The 14,119-nt window shown below is 22.8% G+C and overlaps 3 protein-coding genes across 3 annotated transcripts in view; 2 read left to right on the top strand and 1 right to left on the bottom strand.

Moving 5' to 3' along the window:
* LOC127282476 (aquaporin-4-like) overlaps positions 1–14,119 on the bottom strand; it is a 50,250-nt gene that overhangs the window by 31,307 nt on the left and 4,824 nt on the right. The gene's annotated exons all lie outside the window — the stretch shown is intronic.
* On the top strand, positions 23–13,284 carry LOC127282572 (odorant receptor 22c-like). Its single transcript, XM_051306903.1, has 10 exons — positions 23–927; positions 1,009–1,108; positions 1,249–1,362; positions 1,529–1,684; positions 1,769–1,818; positions 7,589–7,759; positions 8,169–8,268; positions 12,694–12,804; positions 13,037–13,140; positions 13,281–13,284. The coding sequence occupies exons 1-10, from the start codon at positions 128–130 to the stop codon at positions 13,282–13,284; spliced, it is 1,710 nt and encodes a 569-aa protein (XP_051162860.1). The 5' UTR covers positions 23–127.
* On the top strand, positions 3,546–6,655 carry LOC127282449 (odorant receptor 82a-like). Its single transcript, XM_051306690.1, has 5 exons — positions 3,546–4,497; positions 4,568–4,667; positions 4,734–4,844; positions 4,924–5,079; positions 6,485–6,655. Exons 1-5 carry the CDS (start codon positions 3,704–3,706, stop codon positions 6,536–6,538), a joined length of 1,215 nt encoding a protein of 404 aa, XP_051162647.1. The 5' UTR covers positions 3,546–3,703; the 3' UTR covers positions 6,539–6,655.

The following is a 14,119-nucleotide window of genomic DNA, read 5'->3' as shown; positions in this document are numbered from 1 at the left end:
TTGGTAAAGAAGAAAAAAAAAAACAAAGTTGATTGTTTATAAATTCATAAGTTTTACGCAAGCGCAAACTTTTAGTTTTCATTGAAACAATAAAGGAAGGCATTTAGTATAAAATCTATTTTTGCTGATGAAAGATATGTCTATGGAAAATTTCAATAAAACATACAAATCAGATATAAGATATGCAATTAATACTTGTCGATGGATTGCATTATTTTTGGGATTATGGCCAAATAATAATGAGAAATTTTTAAAAAAATTATTAAAAATATTTATAAATTTTTTATCAATTACACTAATGATATTTGTTATTGTTTCTTGTATTTTATTTGGTATTTTTGAATTAAATGAAATATCACAAAAAATTAGCTTAACAGGACCAACAAGTTTTTATATTATGGCATTTATGAAATATTCAATAATTTTAATACATAGTCAAAATTTGGAAAATTGTTTTCAATTTATGGAAATTGATTGGCAATATCTTAAAAATAATGAACATCGTAAAGTAATGTTAAAATATGCAAAATTAGGAAGATCCATGACTATTCTTTGTGCAACATTTATGTATACTGGTGGTTTTTGGTTTCATATTTTAAGTCCATTAACAGCTGGAGCAATTGTTACGCATAAAAATATTAGTTGTCAACCATTTCCACTTCCAATTTATGGCAATTATTTAACAACAGGAGAGAGTCCAATTTATGAAATTATTTATTTTACACATATTATTGTTGTTTGTATAATGGAATCAATAGCTGTTGTTACATTTAGTTTTGCGGCAATTTTAACAATTCATGCATGTGGTCAATTTGAAATTGTTATTATTTATTTAAATGATCTTGTCAGTGAATTGGAAAAGGAGAAAATTTTTCATCTCAATGATAAATTAATTATTACTGTGAATTCACATCTTCGAGTATTGAGGTAAATTCTATTAATAAAAAAAAAAAAAAAAAAAAAAAAAACGTAAATAAAGATGCACATTTTATAATTTATAAATTTCAGTTTTGTTTCTCAATTGGAATCTGTTTTTAACGAAATATGTTTTATTGAAATTATGGGCTCAACACTTAATATTTGTTTACTTGGATATTACACAATTAGGGTAAAACTATATTAAATTATCATGTTTTTTTTTGTATAAAAAAAATGTTAATTTGGAAATATTTTTTTGATTTCGTTGGGAAATTTGATAGAAAATATCTTTTCAATTTTAATTATTATGGATCCTTTTTTTTGCAATAGGGATGGAAAAATGATGAAGAACTGGCAACTATAATATCATATACTATTATTCTTGCTTCTTTTATTTTTAATATCTTTATTTATTGTCTAATTGGAGAAATGGTGACTATGCAGGTGTGATACCTATTTTTTTATAAAATTAATTAATTTTCATATTAAATTTATTTATTTATCTATTTATTTTTTTTATTCATTTTTTTATTTAATTATTTTTTACTTTTATTTATTTATTAATTAATTTATTTAGTAATATAATAAAAAATAATTATAAATTTTACAGGCTAGAAAAGTTGGTGAAAAAAGTTACATGATAGAATGGTATTTATTGCCAAGAACAACGTCAAAAGATTTATTATTTTTTATTATAATTTCACAATTTCCACCAAAAATTTCAGTGGGAAAAATTTTTGTATTGTCTTTTGAAACTTTTAGTGCGGTAAAAAAAAAAAATTTTATTTCAATATTTTTTTACAAGTCGATAGACAATTTGTATAATTAATGATATTATTAATTTTTATAGATACTTAAAACATCCGCAGCATATTTAAATGCTCTGTGGAAAATGTCACAGTAACTTTTTGAATAGGAAAAATTTTTTTCAGAGAAATGTAAGAAAAAAAAAAAAATTATTTAAATTCTCAACTATAAATTTTAAAAATAATTTAGTAAATAATATAGAGAGTAATAAATTAATTATATAACTCTATATATATTTAATAAAAAGTTTTAAAAAATAATTAGAAAATATTTTTTATCTCCCCGTGTGGAAAAAGCCACGATCTTGCCCTCAAGAGTTCGGGGCCCCCGGCGGGGGCCCATGAGGGCTGATCCATATGGCGAATCCATGAGGGGCACCGTAGGGGCCCCGCATGGATCGCCCTCATGATCGATTAGCAAAATTTTCTAAGTCCAAAAATCAAATATTTTTTTATCACCAAAAAATTAATGTTTATAATGATTCAGAACCACGAAAAACGCGTTTTTAATAAAAATATATTTACACTTTTTTGAAAATAACACTCACACTTATGGCAAAATAGATGAGGGCCACCGTATGGGGCCCGCATGGATCGCCCTCATGATCGATTAGCAAAATTTTCTAAGTCCAAAAATCAAATATTTTTTTATCAACAAAAAATGAATGTTTCCAATGATTTAAAACAACGAAAAACGCGTTTTTAATAAAAATATATTTACACTTTTTTGAAAATTCGCCTGAGATGATTCATGATAATAATCATAAAGCATATAATTAATTATATTTTATAAATTGCATTTGATTGGAAAATATAATTTAATATCTTAACTTTAACTAAATGATGTTAAGCACTTTTCTTTGTTAGGTATTTTTGAAGTTTAAATAGCATCAAGAAGTTAGCATTCGTTTTGAAGTAGCGTACGTAGCGTAGTTGGTAAAGCGTTAGACTCATAGTCCGTAGGTCGTAGGTTCGATTCCCCCCATGCGTTAGATTTATTTATTTCTCAGGTTTGCGTTTAATCATTAATTCTATGTATGAATTAATTGAAAAATGAAAATATCCGTTAATAGTATGCATAAATTAAATATTTTTTAATTTTTTAATTAATTAATTTATTATTACTTTTAATTATATCCGACAGTTAATTAATTAGAACGTTAATTAATAAATTGAATTTGAGTAAGAATTTAATTTAAAATTGAATAATTATTAAATAAATATGTTATTTATTCATAACTTAAGCTTATTTATTATTAATTAACTTTTATTATTAATATTATTGATTAAAAAACATTATGGCAAACTTGAGGGCAAGATGAGGGCAAACGTGAGGGCCCATAAGGGCGCCCGTAGGGGCACCCTCATGGATCGCCCATGCGGGCGCCCTCATCGATGAGCATGTCGTTTCCATGAGGGGCCCCTATGGATCATCCATATGCGGCCCTCATGGCATGAGGGCGATCCATAAGGGCCCCCGCTGGGGGCCCACATCACTTTTCCACACGGGTCCCGCAAAATATAAAAATTTATAATTAAATATTTCATTAAAATTATTTTTCTCATATATATATATATATAGTAATTTTATTTTATTATTGTACTGAAGAAAAAAATTTATTTGCTCCAAATAAATAATTATTTGATATAAATAAATATTTATTTAATAAAAAGTAACCCGATTATTTGAAAAAAATAAATTTTTTTTAAATAAACATTTTTTAGACCTAAATATTTTTAAATTTAAAAAAAAATTATATTTGCAGAGATTGGGTTAAAAATCAATTTTTTTGCCAAATTTTTTTCCCCTGTGAGAATCACTCAACAAACTCTATTATACAAAGTGCAATCGAAGAACAAATAAAATTGTATTTTAATTACTTCTTACAAACTTTAGACGCAAGCGCGTAAAACTTTTACAACAACCAAGCTTTGATATCTAAAGCTTTTAGTATCATTTTATATTCGAAAGAATAATAATGTCTTCTAAATCAAATGAAGATTCAATAAAATTTTATAATAGTGACTATATCATTGATTCTTGTAGGCCAATAGCAATAGTTGTTGGTTTATGGCCAATTAATTATCAAATATCAAAAAAAAAAAAAATTATTACCATTATTTTAAATTTCATTGCAATTACATTAATGTCACTTCGTCTAATATCAAATATTCTTTATGGAATATTTGAATTAAAAACATTAGCACAAAAAGCACAAATAGCAGGTCCTGCATGTTTTCAAATAGCAAATATTTCTAAATATTTATTAATTTTAATAAAAGGTGAAAAAATTGAAAAATGTTTTCAAATTGTCAAAGAAGATTGGTGTCGTATTGAAAATAATGAGCAACGAGAAGTGATGATGAAACATGCAAAATTTGGACGTTATATAATTATTATTTGTACAATTTTTATTTTTTTTGGTGGATTAGGTTATAATTTAATAACACCATTAACAAGTAATTCAATAATTACACATATGAATATATCAGTTAAACCATTTCCATCACCGATTTATGGAAAATTTTTTACAAGTGGTTTATCACCAATTTATGAAATTGTTTTCTATTCACATATTTTAGTTGCATTTTTTTTATATAGTGTTACACCAGTGGCATTTAGTTTTGTTGCAATGTTAACATTACATGCGTGCGGTCAATTTGAAATTGTTATTCTTTATTTAAAAAAAATTCTTAATAACATTGATGATGACAAAAATTCGATTCATGAGAAATTTGTCATTGTTGTCAATTCACATTTGCGTGTGATAATGTGAGTACAATTAATTTGAGTCAAAAAAAAAAAATAGTTTCGTTTAATGAAAATATTTTTTTTTTTTTAGTTTTGTTGCTAAATTAGAAGCTGTATTCACAGAGATATGTTTAATTGAAATAATGGGTTGTTCAATTGATTTGTGTTTACTGGGATATTATATAATAATGGTATTAATATTTTATAATTTTTTTTTTGTATTTACGAATAATTTTTAAAAACTATTTTTTTTTTAGTGTGCCAAACAATCGAATTATTCACAATTAATAACATTTAGTTTTCTTTTCTCATCGTTTCTTTTTAATATTTTCATTTATTGCTATATTGGAGAGATGCTTACACATCAGGTACAAATTCCGATTTTTTTTTTTTCAACAAGAGTTCAAAATATACAAAAATTTAATTGTGAATTTTTAATTAAAACAGGCTAAAAAAGTTGGAGAAAGTTGTTTTTTGATAAATTGGTATCTTTTACCAAAGAAAACATTGAAGGATTTGATTTTTTTTATTAGATGTGCACAATCGTCAACTAAAATAACAGCTGGAAAAATTATTACATTGTCATTTTCCACATTTGGATCGGTAAGTAAATTTTTTATTGACAAGTGTTTATTTTTTTTGTAATAAAAGAAATATATTTTAAATGTCTTTTCCAATTAAAAATTAACTTTTGTGTTATATTTTGAATTTTGTTGTCTGACTAAAAACTAATTTTACTACTGGAAAAAAACAAATATTTCAAATACTTCGTCTGACAAAAAGTTGATATTACTACTTAAAATAAAATCACAAACGCTTTGTCTGACTAAAATCAATTTTTACTACTTAAAATAAAATTACAAGAACTTCTAAACTCTCTGTTTGACTAAAGTCGAATTTTACTACTGAAAAAAATCTGTGTCCAACTAAAAGCTAACTTTACTGCTTAAAAAAATAACAAACGCTTTGTCTGACTAAAATTGCACTTTACTACTTTAAAAAACCTTCGTCTGACTAAAACCGAATTTTACCACTTACAACAAAATTAAACAAAATTCTGTGCCTGACTAAAATCGAATTTTACCACTTAAAATAAAATTTAAAAAATGCTATGTCTGACTAAAACCGAATTCTACCACTTAAAATGAAATCAAAAAAATTCTTTGCCAAAGTCCAAATTTAACTACTTAAAATGAAATAAAAAAATTCTTTGTCTGACTAAAACCGAATTTTACTACTTAAAATAAAAAAAATGTTTTGTCTAACAAAAGACGGCTTTTACTACTTAAATATGAGAAAAAACATTTAACCACTTACAATAAAATTAAACAAAATTCTGTGTCTGACTAAAATCGAATTTTACCATTTATAATAAAATTTTAAAAATTATTTGACAAAAACCAAATTTTACTACTTAAAATAGAAAAAAAATATGCCTGACTAAAACCGACTTTAACTACTTAAAATATAAGTGAAACGAATTGTCTGCCTAAAACCGAATTTTATCACTTAAAATAAAATTTTAAAATTCTTTGTCTGACTAAAATCGACTTTTAGTACTAAAAATATAACAAAAAAAAGTGATTTGTCTGACTAAAACCGAATTTTACTACTTAAAATAAAATAAAAAATGTCTTGTCTTCCAAAAAACGGCTTTTACTATTTAAATATGAGAAATAACTTTAAACCACTTACAATAAAATTAAACAAAATTCTGTGTCTGACTAAAATCGAATTTTATCACTTAAAATAAAATTTAAAAAATTATTTGACAAAAACCAAATTTTACTACTTAAAATAGAAAAAAAAATTTGCCTGCATGAAACCGTCTTTAACTACTTAAACTATAAGTGAAACGAATTGTCTGACTAAAACCGAATTTTACCACTTAAAATAAACTAAAAAATTCCGTATCTGACCAAAACCGAATTTTACTACTTTAATATATAATAAAAAAAAGTTTAAATCATTTTCTCAATAATTTATAGTTTGTTTTGTAATTTTTCAGGTTATAAAAACAGCAGGTGCATATTGTAATGCGCTTTGGAAAATGACAAAATAAAATCTATTAAATTAAAAAAAAAAAAAAAATTTTATAGAAACAAACATAATGGAAAGTTTATGTAAATATATGTGTATATAGTAGAAATCAATCAAAATGAAAATAAAAAAAATATATTCGCACAATTTTCATAAAAAAAAAAATTTTTTTTTTTTAATAATTATTAAAAATTTAACAAGTATTTTTATGCACTCTTTCAAAAAAAATTTTTACACATTCAAAATTTTTTTTTTACATTTTTTAGATAATAGACAAAATTTTAATTTTCCCTATCAAACAGATTTCACTACTGTCATTAAAGTACATTAAAGTATAATAAATACAGTTGGAATAATTTCGTATCAAGTTTCACGCAAGCGCTTAAAATATTTCTAAAGGAGCATGATGTCTAAAGCTTTAGTATCATCTTGCATGCGAAAGAATAATAATGTCTTCTAAATCAAATCGAGATTCAATAAAATATTATAACAGTGATTATGTTTTGAATTCATGCAAACTAATTGCATTAATTGTTGGTCTTTGGCCAATTAATATTCAAAATTCATCGCAACAAAAAATAATAAAAATTATTTTAAATTTTATTGTACTTTCATTTATGATGTTACGTTTTTTATTTACAATTCTTTTTGTTACATTTGTATTAAAAAATATATCACAAAAATTTCAAATGGTTGGTCCAATATTATTTCAAATAACAAATATTATAAAATATTTATTATTATTAAATCGTGGTAAAAAAATTGAGAATTGTTTTAAAATTATTAAAAACGATTGGTGTCGTATTGAAAATGATCAACAACGACAAATGATGATAAAAAATGCTCAATTTGGAAGAAATTTAATTATTATGAGTACTATTTTTATGTATATTGCTGGTTTGGGTTATAATGTTATATCACCATTGATGAGTAAATCAATAATTACACATAAAAATATTTCTGTTAAACCATTTCCATCACCGCTTTATGGAAAATTTTTTACAAGTGGTGAAAGTCCTATTTATGAAATTATTTTTAGTTTACAACTTATGACGGGTTTTTTCTTATATAGTGTTACACCTGTGGCATTTAGTTTTGTTGCAATGTTTACATTACATGCGTGTAGTCAATTTGAAATTGTTATTTTTTATTTAAATAAACTTCTCAATAAAGTTGACAATGAAAAATGTACAATTCATGAAAAATTTGTTATTATTGTCAACTCACATCATCGTGTTATAAGGTAAAATTATTTTTAAATAAAATTTTATTTTATAATTTTTAAAATTTTCAACTAAATTTTTAAGCCAAAAGAATATATATATATATATATTACACTGTATAATAAATATTTTTACACATACAGAAAAATATTTCTATGATGAAGGGTCAAAGAAAAATTTTTTTTTTATAAAGGAAAATTCTTTTTCAAAGAAATTTTTTTTATTTTAAGAAATACTTTTTAATTTCAAAATTTTTTTTAGAATAAAAAAATTTTCTTTAAATCAAATAAATATTTTTTTAAATAAACAAAACATTTCTTTGACTCTATATAAAAAAAATACTTTTTTAATTAAAAAAAATATTTTTTTGGATATGCTAAACATTTTTTTTTTAATTCTAATTAATGTGACGAAAATTGTATTTTTTAGTTTTGTTGCTAAATTAGAGGCTGCATTCACGGAAATATGTTTAATAGAAATATCGATTTGTACAGTCGCCTTGTGTTTGATAGGTTATTATATGATAATGGTATAAATTTAATAATGACGTTCTTCAATTAATTTTTTTAATTTCTTCATTCTTTTTTTTTAAATTAAAATTTTTTTTTTTAGTCTGTGAAACAATCAAATTACTCCAATTCAATAACATTCCCATTTCTTTTTACATCTTATTTATTCAATCTTTTTATTTACTGTTATGTTGGAGAGTTGCTTGTACATAAGGTAACTCTAATTTGTAAATATTTTTTTCAAAAATATTAAAATTTAATAGTGAATTTTTAAAAATATTTATTATAGGTTAATAAAGTGGGAGAAAATTGTTATTTAATTGATTGGCATCTTTTATCAGCGAGAACATTAAAAGATTTAATTTTCTTTCTTCGATGTACACAATCATCAACTAAAATTACAGCTGGAAAAGTTATTCCACTCTCCTTATCAACGTTTGGTTCAGTAAGACAATTTTTAAGTTTTGATAAAAAATAATGAAAATAAAATAATTAAATATAATTTAGAAAAAAAATAATTTTTTAAACATTTTTTAAATTATTTTCAATTTTAATTATTAGAAATTTAAAATCATTCGTCTGACTACAAACTGATTTTACTACTTAACGTAAAATAACAAGAATTTTAACATTTTTATGTCTGATTAAAATTTGCTGCACTACTTAAAATAAAATAACAAACTATTTGTCTGACCAAAACCTACTTTTACTACTTATATAACAACAAACGCTTTGTCTGACTAAAATCTACTTTTACTACTTAAAATATAAAAAAAATTATTTTTCTGACTAAAACCGAATTTTATCACATAAAATAAAAAATTCATTGTCTGACCAAAACCTACTTTTACTACTTAAAATAAAATTACAAGAACTTCTAACCTCTCTGTTTGACTAAAGTCGAATTTTACTACTTAAAAAATTCTGTGTCCGACTAAAACGCTAATTTTACTGCTGAAAAAAATAACAAACGGTTTGCCTGACTAAAATCGCACTTTACTACTTTAAAAAACCTTAGTCTGACTAAAGCCGAATTTGACTACTTAATGTAAAATCAAAAATGCCTTGTCTGACAAAAATCACCTTTTACTACTTAAAATATAAGAAAACCCGCTTTGTCTGACTAAAACCGAATTTTCTACCACTTAAAATGAAAAAAAAAATTTTTTTGACAAAAAACAAATTTTACTACTTGAAATGAAATAAAAATATTCTTTGTCTAAATAAAACCGAATTTTACTACTTAAAATAAAATAAAAAATGTTTTGTCTAACAAAAAACGGCTTTTACTACTTAAATATGAGAAAAAACTTTTGACCACTTACAATAAAGTTAAACAAAATTCTGTGTCTGACTAAAATCAAATTTTACCATTTAAAATAAAATTTAAAAAATTATTTGACAAAAACCAAATTTTACTACTTAAAATAGAAAAAAAATTTGCCTCACTAAAACCGACTTTAGCTACTTAAAATATAAGTGAAACGAATTGACTGACTAAAGCCGAATTTTACCATTTAAAATAAAATTTTAAAATTCTTTGTCTGACTAAAATCGACTTTTAGTACTAAAAATATAGCAAAAAAGTGATTTGTCTGACTAAAACCGACCATTACTACTTAAAATATAAGAAAAACCGCTTTGTCTGACTAAAATCGAATTTTCTACCACTTAAAATGAAATAAAAAAAATTCTTTGACAAAAACTAAATTTTACTACTCAAAATGAAATAAAAAAATTCTTTGTCTAAATAAAACCGAATTTTACTATTTAAAATAAAATAAAAAATATTTAGTCTAACAAAAAACGGCTTTTACTACTTAAATATGAGAAAAAACTTTTAACCACTTACAATAAAGTGAAACAAAATTCTGTGTCTGACTAAAATCGAATTTTACCATTTAAAATAAAATTTAAAAAATTATTTGACAAAAACCAAATTTTACTACTTAAAATAGAAAAAAAAATTTGCCACACTAAAACCGACTTTAACTACTTCAAATATAAGTGAAACAAATTGTCTGACTAAAACCGAATTTTTCCACTCAAAATAAAATTTAAAAATTCTTTGTCTGACTAAAATCGACTTTTAGTACCAGAAATATAGCAAAAGAAGTGATTTGTCTGGCTAAAACCGACCATTACTACTTAAAATGTAAGAAAAAATGTTTTTTGTCTGGCTAAAGCCGAATTTTACTACTTAAAATAAAATAAAAAATGTTTTGTCTAACAAAAAACGAATTTACTATTTAAATATGAGAAAAAACTTTTAACCACTTACAATAAAATTAAACAAAATTCTGTGTCTGACTAAAATCTACTTTTACTACTTAAAATATTAAAAAAAAATATGTTTCTGACTAAAACCGAATTTTATCACTAAAATAAAAAAAATTCTTGTCCGACCAAAACCTACTTTTACTACTTATAAAATAACAAACGATTTGTCTGACTAAAATCTACTTTTACTACTTAAAATATAAATAAAATTTTAAAAATATTTTTGTAAATAATTAAAAATAATTACTGTATTTTTTTTTGATAATTTTTCAGGTCATAAAAACAGCAGGTGCATACTGTAATGCATTGTGGAATATGAGCAAATAAAATTGAGAAATTATAAAAACACGAATAATGAAAAAATACCAATTTTTATTTTTCATGTGCATGTGTATTGTATTTGTAAAAAAATTAATTAAAATTATAATAAAGAATCTATTTTGTGACAATTTAAGAGAAGTATATTTTTTATGTAAAAAAAAAATTATTTTAATATATTAAAAAAAAATCTAAATTACGTAAATTGATAACTTTTATTTCACTATAGAAAAATATTTTTTTTTCTTTCTTTTCATATACTTAAAATAAAAATAATATATAAAACATTCACCCTATTTCAATTGCACATGCTCTGTGGAGTAATTAATTTTCACGCACGCGTAGGTTTCAGAATTTTCAAACAAAAAAAAAAAAAAAAAAAAAAAAACTTTCAGTTTGAATACAGACAGAGAAGTCAAAAGAGAAAATTTGTACATAAAAAAATAACAAAAAATGTCTATTAAAAAATTGAATTTCAATTATAAAAATGATTTGAATTATACGCTAAACGTTGCAAAATTATTAGGTAACATTTTATGTTTATGGCCAAATGATTGTGGACAATTTTCAATAAAATCATTTATTAAAATAATTGTCAATTGTATCTCAAGTTTTCTCATGATCAGTGTTTTAATATCAACTATTCTTTCTGCATTATATATAGCGAAAAATAATAATGAAAAAGTTGATATGATTGGTCCGGCATTTTTTTACACAGTGTCAATAACAAAATTTTTTTTCTTCTTCTATCATAGTGAATTATTTAAAAAATGTTTAAATTATATTAAAGAAGATTGGATGCTAGTTAATAGCAATGAAGAAAGAGAAATAATGTTAAAAAATGCAAAATTTGGAAGAAAACTTTCAATTTTTTGTACTATTTTTTGGTACAGTGGTTGTTTTGGACATCATTTTTTAAAACCTCTAATGTCTGATAGTTTTTTAACTGTAATGAATATTAGTATTAAACCATATCCATCACCTGTTTATGGTGATATTTTTAATACTGGTTTAAGTCCACTTTATGAATTAACATTTGGTGCAATTGTTATTGCAAATTTTTTTCTAACTTCAATGGCTGTTTTTTCATTTAATTTGTCAGCAATTTTTTTAATTCACGCATGTGGACAATTTGATATTATTATTTTAAAATTAAACAATTTTGTCAATGGATTAAGAAAAAAGGAGAAATTTAATGATATTGTCAAACAACATGCGAGAATTTTAAGGTATTTTTTTTTCCTTTTATTTATTTGCAAAAAATTATTATTATTTTTTGGAAAATTAGTAATTTTTAATTTTTTTTTCCAGCTATATTTCGCAATTAGAGAAAATGTTGAGTGAAATATTTCTTGCTGAAATATTGGGTTGTGCTGCTAATTTAAGTGTTTTGGGTTATTTTGCAATATTGGTAATGTACAAATAATTAATATTTTTGTAACAATTGTTTTATATAATTTAATATATTCGAATTAATATTTTAATATTATTTATTTAAATTGAAATTAAATAATTATTGTTTGTAATTTTATTTATTAATATTTTATTAGTCAAGAAATTTATGTGAAAAACAGTTTTTGTTTAATATATATATATATATATTTTTTTTTAAAGAAAACTGGTTATTTTTATGCTTCTATGAAATTAATATTAATAATAAATAACAGGAAGAGTAATAAATATAATGAAAATGTGTTTGTTTTATAACTTTCTTTGAAAGGGGCTCCAAAACATTACGCTCCACTAATTCGAATATATTAAGAATTACAAAAAGGTTAATGAAACTTTACTAACACTTGATTCAATATTTTTATTTACCGATAAAACAAAACGTCAACGATCAATAGAATTGGAAGGAGAACAATTTTGCTAATGTTGTAACATATATAATTCTTCTAAATGTTTATATTTTCAACATTTTTATATATTCATACATTGGAGAACTGCTTACTACTCAGGTAAATTGAATTAAACAATAATTATTATTATTAATTATAATTATTATACTTATTATAATTATAATTATTTAATTAAATTATTTTTTAAATTATTTTTTAAATTATTTTTTAAATTATTTTTTAAATTATTTATTTAGATTATTTTTTTATTATAATACTTAAAATTATTATAATTATAATAATAAATGAGATTTTACACATATTAATTGAAATTCTATTGTTTTTTAATTAGGCCAGAAAAGTTGGTGAAACATGTTATATGATAGACTGGCATCAATTGCCAAAAAATATTTCGCAAGATTTGTCATTTTTAATTCAAATTGGTCAATTACCAAAGCAAATTAAAGCTGGAGGATTTATTTTTTTATCTATGACAACATTTGCAGCAGTATATGATTTTTCTTTAATTATTATAAAAACTATAATAAAGTACTTCTTTTTCTCTATATTTCTAAATTTGTATTATTCTTTTTCAGATAATAAAATCGTCTACAGCTTATTTTAATATTCTTTGGAATATGCTTTAATAAATTAAAACAAAATTTGTAAATTTAAATAAATAAATAAAAATACTAAAACCTACATTTACTACTTATAAAATAACAAACGCTTTGTCTGACTAAAATAAATTTTTACTACTTAAAACAAAAATTACAAGAACTTCTAAACTCTCTGTTTGACTAAAGTCGAATTTTACTGCTTAAAAAATTCTGTGTCCGACTAAAACCTATTTTTACTGCTTTAAAAAAAATAACAAACGCTTTGCCTGACTAAAATCGCACTTTACTACTTTAAAAAACCTTAGTCTGACTAATACCGAATTTGACTTCTTAAAGTAAAATCAAAAATGCCTTGTCTGACAAAACCGCCTTTTACTACTTAAAATATAAGAAAAATCGCTTTGACTAACTAAAACCGAGTTTTACCACTTAAAATAAAATTTAAAAAATGCTATGTCTGACTAAAACCGAATACGATCACTTAAAATGAAATAAAAAAAATTCTTTGACAAAAACCAAATTTTACTACTTGAATTGAAATAAAAAAATTCTTTGTCTAAATAAAACCGAATTTATTAATTTATTTTTTTAAAATAAAATAAAAAATGTTTTGTCTAACAAAAAACGACTTTAACTACCTACTTAAATATGAGAAAAAATATTTGACAACTTACAATAAAGTGAAACAAAATTCTGTGTCTGACTAAAATCGAATTTTACCATTTAAAATAAAATTTAAAAAATTGTTTGACAAAAACCAAATTTTACTACTTAAAATAGAAAAAAAAATTTGCCTCACTAAAACCAACTTTAAC

The sequence above is a fragment of the Leptopilina boulardi genome, unplaced genomic scaffold (assembly GCF_019393585.1).
Source record: "Leptopilina boulardi isolate dan_hultmark-lab unplaced genomic scaffold, ZJU_Lbou_2.1 LbouV2_114, whole genome shotgun sequence".
In the NCBI taxonomy this organism is placed as follows: Eukaryota; Metazoa; Arthropoda; class Insecta; order Hymenoptera; family Figitidae; genus Leptopilina; species Leptopilina boulardi.
This window is presented reverse-complemented; position numbering and strand designations above follow the sequence as displayed.